Source organism: Arachis ipaensis, chromosome B1 (genome assembly GCF_059453495.1).
Source record: "Arachis ipaensis isolate K30076 ecotype BB chromosome B1, ASM5945349v1, whole genome shotgun sequence".
NCBI classification, from domain to species: domain Eukaryota; kingdom Viridiplantae; phylum Streptophyta; class Magnoliopsida; order Fabales; family Fabaceae; genus Arachis; species Arachis ipaensis.
The window spans coordinates 66,580,341-66,589,500 of record NC_142436.1 but is presented as its reverse complement, the minus strand read 5'-3'; the positions used below and the strand labels follow the sequence as shown (position 1 = coordinate 66,589,500).

Genomic DNA, 9,160 nt, shown 5'->3' with positions numbered 1-9,160 from the left:
TCTTAAGATTCCACACACTTTTAATATGAGTACTTTCGGAAAATTGGATCGAATAGACTAATTTAAATTCTTCCAAAGTTAAAAATTGATAAAATAAAAAAAGCAGAGTCCACCTTCCAATAAAAATTAGGCAATTCATAAAAGCCCAACTAAATAACCAGGCACTAATCCAAGTGAGCGGAAACAAAGAAATGCAGAGCGCTCTGCTTATAAGAAAAACCAAAAACAGAAAAAGAAACAAACAAAAAAGAAAAACCAAAAAACAGAATAGAAGAAAAAGCGTTCACAGATATCCTAGAGGAACTGGGCTTTTTCAATGTTTCCTTCCTCCGATTAAGATTTTACAAAAAATGCTATCTCCACCAATGGCTTTTTCCTATGCATGTGTTAAGATATTTTGGTGGTTCTTAAAGCACCTGGTAAGCACATCAAATTTCCGGAAATAACTTCTATAATATACCTTTTGATACTTTGAGGCAAGCAAAGAAGGTTGATAGCAGTAGTAGTAGTTCTATGTTTTCATAAGGGAAACATCCCCTTCCCATGGCAAAATCATAATAACATTCTTGGAAATGCCTTTTTCCCCTCAAATCTACCAAATATTCTCTCCTACGATCTCACCATATAAATATCTGTGTTGGAATTCAAAAGAGGCCCAGAGGAAGAATGTACGAACAAATTGCACATTGTGAGTTGCATGAATCCTCATAGGTAGGAAGGAAGGTCCTTGACAAAGAAAGTTTACAGAGTTTGCTGAATTGTGGGATCACTTGAACCCATCCAAGCCACCTCAACACCAGCTGAGTTTGTGTAGGATTGCTGATAAACTGAATGGATTGTCAACGACGGTGGAGGGTTTGATGGGTGGTCAAACTTACAACATGCTCCAAACTTGCATATTCCGAGGCAAATGTATTCGGGGCATGCACTCTTGTCCTGGAAAGTTCACCATAAATAATAAATAAAAAAAATTAAGTCGAACTAGCTTTTACTCTTCTGGAATTAGGCATACCATCATAGCTAGTACACAGCCATGTTATTTCCATTTTAGAGCATTTACATTATTAGCATACAAAACATTAAAATAAATAAACAAATAAAAAAATAACAGAGAAAGACTTACAGGTTTCAGAGGCAGGCCCTTGTCATTGAGAGTGCATGGAGGTACACTTGCAAGCTTATTCTTCTGACGGTGAGATTTACGTTTGGATTTAGACTTGGAATCCCCAGGTATTTCTGCAAGCTCATCAACTCCAACTTGCATCTGCTTTTGTCGGGGCGTAGAAGCTTTTGTTTTGATTGCTGGGTTATTCATGACATGTGTAGGTGGATGCATACCCATCACAGATGGCTTGATAGGTGCCTTCAAAAACCACAAATAAGGTTAAAATTTTCAAAAAAGTTGTTTTACAGCCAAAAGGACATTTAAATATTTAAGGAAGAAAAGGAGGTGAAGGGAGAAGAAAATCCAGTTTACACCATCATCATTTGAATGTGCAAATACCCTGACTTCCTCTAAGATTCAGTGAAATTCATCGGTGCTCCTCACTATTTGTCCAAGTGTAGGGAGGTTTGTGTGTATGTATATGTATATGTACAAGGGTATTTAGTATTAATAGCTAGGTACATTTTAGAGAATTTACATTATTAGCATACGATATATATTAAAATAAAAAAAATAGACAGCTCGATGCACAAACATGTCGCGTTAATGACATTTGTGGCTGAAATAAACAAATAAAAAATAGACTCACAGGTCTCAAAAGCAGGCCCTTGTCATTGAGAGTGCTTGGAGGTAAATTTGCAAGCTTATTCTTCTGACGGCGAGATTTACCTTTGGATTTAGACTTAGAATCTTCAGGTATTTTTGCAAACTCATCAACTCCGTCTTGGATCTGCTTTTGTCGGGGCGTATAAGCATTTGTTTTGATTGTTGAGTTGTTCATGACATATTTAGGTGGATGCATACTCATCGTAGATGGGCAGATCGGTGCCTTCACAAATCACAAACAACAAATAAGTTGAAATTGTAAAGAGCAAATTACCTTTACGGGAGGTTTGTGTAATGTACAAGGTTAATTAGTATTAATGTAACATTTTACAAAATATTAGAAGACCAAATATATTATATTATTACTTAAATGTTAGGGGAGGTCAATGGATGGTTTAAGAAACAGAGAGAAGCTGAGGTTAAATGTTTAATTTTGCCAATGTCAGAGGAGGAGAGTGCAATTAGAGAAAGTCTAGTGTACAACGTCTTCGTATGAGTAGTTATCTATATAAAACTTAGAGCAAATTGTCCAAGTATCACTGATCTCCCTTTACGGGAGGTTTTTGTATATGTACAAGACTCATACATAGCCATGTTACTTCCATTTTAGAGCATTTTCATTATTAGCATATGATATATAAATAATAAAGAAAGACTTACCGGTCTCAAAAGTAGGCCCTTGCCATTGAGATTGCATGGAGGTAAACTTGCAAGTTTATTCTTCTTACAGCGAGATTTACGTTTGGATTTAGGCTTAGAATCCCCAGGTATTTCTGCAAACTCATCAACTCCAACTTGGATCTGATTTTGTTGGGGCGTATAAGCGTTTGTTTCGATAGCTGGGTAGCTCTTGACATGTGTAGGTGGATGCATACTCATCACACATGGGCATATAGGTGCCTTCACAAACCACAAATGAGTTGAAAAGGGATATTTAAATATTTAAGGAACAAAAAGGAGGAAAAAGGAGAAGTCCAGTGTATAAGGATTTCATGTGAATAGTATATATATATATATATATTAGAGCAAATTACCCTGAACCTCCTCTAAGATTCGGTGAAATTCATCGGTGTTCCCCACTATTTATCCAAGTGTTACTGACCTCCCTTTATAAGATGTTTGTGTGTATATGTACAAAGGTATTTAGCATGACTGTAACATTTTACAGAATATTAGAAGATCAATTATATTATATTATTAATTTATTACCTAAATGTTGGGAGAGGTCAAGGTATAGTTTTAGAAAAAGAGAGGAATTGGGTTCAATTTTGCCAATGTCAGAGAAGGAGAATGTAATTTGCCCTATAGTTTAAGGACCCAAAGTGATATAGTTCAAAATTGATTCAATGGATGAAACTAAAGTTCCACTGCTTAATACTCATTCCACCACTCAGTATTGACTATTGATGTTATTGCAACAACCAATAGGCAAAAATATTTCACTGTCTAAAATGTAATTTCCAGCAAATCTTGGAGCCATTGGAAGAACTATGTACAGTCAGAAAAAGGGAAACCCGTACCGCCTCGGCAACAGTAATGTATTATGTCATGCAACAATAATGTTGGGTTGTTGGTTCATAGAGGATTTGCAGACTAAATGCCATCTAGTAATACACTAATACAATAAACACTTACTAGTATTGAATCTGTTGTGTTTACCTGATAATGATATGCATTCCAATCAGAATCTTGAGGAGAAACTTGAGTAGGCAAAAGCATCATCGGCAGAAAAGGAGAAGTTTTGTTTACTGTTCCTGGAGAAGAGCCTGATGATGCAGACTGTTGCAGTACACCACTAAATGAAATAGATCCTACATTATCATACATAGGAGGAGGATCGCATCCTCCAGTTGTCGGGTTAGGATGATTATACTTGCAGTTTTCTCCAAACTTACATGACCCATGTTGCATGTAATAGGCACAATCTTTCTCTCCCTTTCATGAAAAGCAACCTTTTATAAGTACAAAACAGAAACAGGCAAAAGATAGTTCATGTCAATTTATAGGGATCAAAATCAAGGGTTAAACGTACCGGACGGATAGGCAGGTCAAGAAAGTTCAGTTCTGCAGCTGGTAGTGATGGATAATACTGGTATAACATCAGTCAAGACACATATCATGTACATTTCATATATTGTGTAACAAAATGATAAATTGATAATAAACTAACACAATATGAAATATAAATTTTTCAACATTATTTGTGTAGAAGCATAAGATTATAATAACCTTGCATTCTGTTTGGCCGGATCTTTCTGATGGTTCTTGTCTTTCTTGTGACTGCTCCTTAGCAACCTTATAATGCATTGTTAGAACATCAAAATTGTTAAATTGAGAATCTTTCGACAAAATAACAAGATATGAGATGTTAACTGGCTACTCAAATTCAATCACCATAGGAGATGTTGGCTAATTGTACAGATATATTATGTTAAATGGATCATAATCCATTTCGAAGTACTACTTTTTCTACCATTTTATCCGTAGTGACTCCTTTTACGAGGAATCAACAAGGGAAAATTTCGAAATTTACAGAACTAACTAAACAATGCCATATAGGAAAACAAACTCAAATCGACAGTTTAAAATATGATAACCAAGATATCAAATTTATTACTATGCATTTCAATGCTGAAATTAGGAAGCGTTGATTTTCTGAGCATTGTAGCAGCTTAATGTGTTTAAATCTCTTTGCTCTATATTTAAAAAATGCACAGCCATGATTGCATGAACAAAAATACTAGTGTTACCTCTTTGGCTAAGGCAATGCCCTTTTCGGCTTCTCCACTGTTTGAAGATTCAATTTATAAAGTTGATAACAAAATAACAAAATATCACAAAAGACAAGTGGCCCAAAAAACAAAACAAATTATCAAATCATATGCATCACTAACATTCTAAAAAATCAATAATGCCAGAAGAAAGAGCCAAGAAAAAAGAAAAAGACCTTTGTTTTCCGACCAGCGCCTCTCTTTTTTCTCTTCTCAGCTCCAACGCAGTTGCCATCATAAACACTTTCATTCACATAATCATCTTCCCAACTATTTCTCTCCGAGCCCTCAATATCCCGATCATCACCATTAACACCCTGTTGACCAAAGTTTAAAACTTGATCCAGAGTTTCAACACCCACTCGCCCTTCACCCTTCAATTCTAGTTTGCCCTTAAGGTCCCCGCAGAGGGCACCTTCCTGGGACGTTTGATGGTGATCAGAGGGAGAAGAAAGAGGAGCCCGTGGTGGCTGTGGTGGATGTTGTTGACCACTGCCATTGGTAAACAAAGAAGAAGAAGAAGAAGCTGAATTGGACTCAGAGGGTTGGACTGTACTCGCTGCCCATTTTGTTTGCAGATTTCCCATAACTGCTTTGGGAAAGAAGAAGAATAAGAAGTAGCTGAATTTGCTTAGGAAAGAAGGAAAAGTGGAAAACAGAAGAAGCAGTGTGAACCAAAAAAGTGAAAGAGTACGGAAGTAGAAGAAAATTAGACTATTAATAGGTAGGTGTTATGGAATAGTGTGCTAATTAATTCATCATTTATACTGATTAGTTACCCACTCACAAATGTAAATGCACCATGCAAGAACCTCTTCCATAAACTAGCTATGAGACTAGTCAACTTTTTCGTATAATATCTCCAGCTATTCTAACTTCCAACACGGGACCTGATTTGATACTGCATACTTAACGAAAATATTTGGTAGCAAAAAAACAGTCATAATTTATTTTATTTAATATTTATTAATTATTATGATAATTAATAAATGTTAAATAAAATAAATTTTGACTATTTTTTTTTTTGTTTTTCTAATATTATCCTAAATTTAAATGGAGTTTTAGAATTCTATAATTAAAAGAACATTAAATTAGTCAACCATTATTTCATCAAAAAACTCGTGATTTCAAAGCTTTTTTTTTTTCAATCAAACTCTGAAGTATTTGATCTAAGACTTAAGAAGGGTTAGTCATCAGAATAATTAGAGTAGCTTAAAAATATGTTTTAAGATAGTTTTTTAAAGAAAGAAGCTATTATTTCTTTCTAGAATTTAAAATTTTAGGTTTAATTTTTTTTTTAAATTTAAATTTAAATTTTTATTTAGGATAAATTTGTTTACATTTTCTTATTCTATTGTCTTAATTTTTCTCATTTTTCTTATTAGTTTTTCTATTTTGCTACTTTTTAATTTATGAACAATTGTCAATTTCCAATTTCCTTTAATGTAATTTGATGTTTTATATTTTTTTGATGATTTTTGAGTTATTGTTCTTAGTTTCTTATATTTGGTAACTTTAGATTTTATTATTATTGCGATTTAATATGATTTGGTTAGCATTTGTTAGCTTTACTCTTGTCATTTAAATTTTTGCATTTTTGCCTTCAACCCCTTATGCTCATAACCGATAATATACACACTTCACTACAATTTTTTTGAGAGACGACCCAAGATCTAATACTCTCGGTTTTTATTGGTTTGCATTCATGACAAACAAAATTAAACTCTGATAAGGGTCATTTGTCGGTTTGGGATTATGCTTGCAACGAAATTTCTAGTTTTATAACTTGTGAAATTCAGAACCAACAATTGCTACGTGATGAGAGAACTTTTGCGTGGTCTAGAAATTTGCGGATAAATCCTCGTTGCAATTATAGTTTCTAAACCTTCAAAAGTCCTTTCACACAAACATTTTGGTTGTCACAAGTAACAAACCCCTAAATAAATTGATAACCGAAGTATTCAAACCTCGGGTCGTCCTCTCAAGGAATTGCAGGGAGGTATGTTCTTATTATTGGTTATGAGTCTTGTAAATTAGGGGTTTTAGAAAGTAAGGAAGCAGTATGTTGAATGATAAGAAAAATAAAATAATAATAATAAAATAAACTCTTTGCAAGGTATTATAACTGGAAGTCCTATCCTGGTTATCCTTATCAACTGTAATAAGAATTGAATTTTTCTCCCACTTTGTTAACCTCTAACTATGAAGGTAAGTTAAGTGGATGAATTAATTTTTATTCCTCAGATCCTAGTCTTTCCTTGGGAAAAGTTAGAGTTATTGGAACTCGAATTAATTCTTGAAGAATTCCAATTTTTAATCAACAATGAGTTTGATAACTCAAGAGTCACCAATTATTTAACCCAAGCCAAAAGGGAAGAAAATCTACTTGAATGAAAATAATTTGGATAAACAAAGAGCATTAATAACTTAAAGAGAGCAATCATAAGTCTAAAATACCTCAAATTATATTAAATAAAATATTCAGATCTTAACATGGATATTCATAAATTAAATTGGAAAAGTAAATAAAAGGAACATTGAACCTGGGATTGAGAGTCACTCCTAAAACTAAGAGAAATCCTAAATCATAATCTTAAGAGAGAGGAGAGAACCTCTCTCTCTAAAAACTACATCTAAAACTAAAAATTATGAATTATGAAAGCTTGTTCTTGTATGGATGCATTCTCCCACTTTATAGCCTCTAATCTATGTTTTCTGGGCCGCAAACTTGGTCGGAAACAGCCCAGAATTCACTGGTTGTGAATTCAAACACGCTGATTTTTCGTCACTGCGACGCGTCCGCGTAGAGCACGCATTCGCGTCACCTAGCGTCAAAGCAAATATGGCATATTATATATCAAATAGAAGCCCCAGACGTTAGCTTTCCAACGCAACTGAAACCGCGTCGTTTGGACCTCTGTAGCTAAAGTTATAGCCGTTTGAGTGCGAAGAGGTCAGGCTGGACAGCTTAGCAATTTCTCCAACTTCTTGTATTCCTTCCACTTTTTCATGCTTCCTTTCTATCCTCTCAGCCATTCTGATGCACGAAAACTTGTCTCTCAACAATTTTCCTTCGGCAAGTATACCGAATTGTCGTCAAGTAAAAACTCACAATAGAGTGAGGTCGAATCCCACAGGGATTGATTGGTCAAGCAACTTTAATTGGAAGAATGTTCTAGTTGAGCTAAGCAGAATATGGTTTGAGAGTTGCAGGAAATTACATGGCGGGAAAGTAAATAGAAGAAAATGTAAATGCTGGAAGTAAAGAGCTGAAAATAAATGGCGGAAAGTAAATTGCAGAATTGTAAATCGGAATGGGGAAGATGCTCATAAAAGTAAATTGCAGAAATTAAAGAGAATGGGTAAGATCAGAATGGGGAATTCATTGGGTTTAGGAGATGTTGCATTCTCCGGATCAAGTTCATTTTCATCTCTTCCTCAATCAATGCGTTCATTGATCTCCTTGGCAATCTTAAGTGATCGAATTACAATTCCTTGTAATTCAATCTCTCAAATCTTGATCAATAGCCAATTCTTTGGTCATTTGCTCATGAGAAGAGATGAAGTATGGTCACTGATTATACCACATGCATTCCCAAATCAAGTGTTGGTAGAATTATAGTCACCATATCCTTCCAACCCCAATTTGGTCCAACATGAGAAAGCATTTCTAGCATGATCTCTTCATTCCTCTTCTAAGGTTCAGAAGAGATCCAAGTATGAATAACTTCTTTTCCAAGATAACTACCCAATTGGATGAAGATTGAAAGCTTTCTAGTAAAATCAAGAGAAAAGATAGAAGAAGAATAATAAAAACTAATATTGATCCATCAAATTACAACAGAGCTCCCTAACCCAATGAAAGGGGTTTAGTTGTTCATAGCTCTGAAAATGGAAAATAGAGATGAAAAATACATTATTAAAAGTAAACTAGAAGTGCAGAAAAGGTAAAATTATACAGAGAGTAGTTCTCTAATTTTCAACTCCCCCAAAAGCTCTTCATCTAATTCAAAACTACCCCTATATATACTACTCTTCTGATCTTCTAGTTGGTTCTTCAAGTCTTGGATATGGGCCTTTGGATCTTGAGTTTAAAGCAGTTACCATCTTCAGTGGGCTTAGCTTTACTTGTAGAGAGAAAGTGTGAAGTAGGCAGGGTGTTTAGCTCAGGACGTTAGTGGCATTAACGTTAAGTGAGAGTGTGGACTCGAGAACGTTAGTGACAATCACCTTTTTCACTAACGTTCCTAACCTAGGGATGATCCACGTTAACTTCAATGTTAGTGGCACCAGCGTGACTACTAACGTTGCCTCTTGGTCCTTCGCACACGTTATTGGGACTCACCTTTTCCAATAACGTTGAGAGTCCTCCCTTCCCCTACGTTAGAGTCTACGTTAACTTAGTTAACGTGGCTCTTAACGTAAGCTTGCCAATCCTTCGAGAACGTTAGTGACACTTATCTTTGTCACTAACGTTCCAAGATGCCCCTACTCCCCACGTTAGAATCTACGTTAACTAAGTTAACGTGGCTTCTAACGTGGTGATGATAGCCATCTCCAACATTAGTGACAAAGGTGAGTGTCACTAACGTTGGCTCATCATCCTTCCCTCCACGTT

At 35.1% G+C, this 9,160-nt stretch overlaps 1 protein-coding gene across 1 annotated transcript; it reads right to left on the bottom strand.

Moving 5' to 3' along the window:
* Positions 1 to 433: 433 nt before the first annotated feature.
* Positions 434 to 5,455, bottom strand: LOC107631019 (uncharacterized). Its single transcript, XM_016334326.3, has 8 exons — positions 4,719 to 5,455; positions 4,001 to 4,066; positions 3,804 to 3,860; positions 3,431 to 3,706; positions 2,432 to 2,671; positions 1,755 to 1,994; positions 1,124 to 1,363; positions 434 to 936 (listed from the first exon to the last, which is right to left on the bottom strand). Exons 1-8 carry the CDS (start codon positions 5,127 to 5,129, stop codon positions 742 to 744), a joined length of 1,725 nt encoding a protein of 574 aa, XP_016189812.1. The 5' UTR covers positions 5,130 to 5,455; the 3' UTR covers positions 434 to 741.
* Between the last annotated feature and the right edge of the window lie 3,705 nt (positions 5,456 to 9,160).

What these genes read in the sequence shown, in the direction of transcription:
- LOC107631019 (XM_016334326.3), bottom strand. Translation starts at nt 5,129, where the DNA reads ATGGGAAATCTGCAAACAAAATGGGCAGCGAGTACAGTCCAACCCTCT. An exon ending in TTGACCTGCCTATCCGTCCG is followed by an intron (nt 3,707 to 3,803) that starts GTACGTTTAACC and finishes TTTTCATGAAAG; the next exon opens with GGAGAGAAAGATTGTGCCTA. An exon ending in AGGGCCTACTTTTGAGACCG is followed by an intron (nt 1,995 to 2,431) that starts GTAAGTCTTTCT and finishes TGATTTGTGAAG; the next exon opens with GCACCGATCTGCCCATCTAC.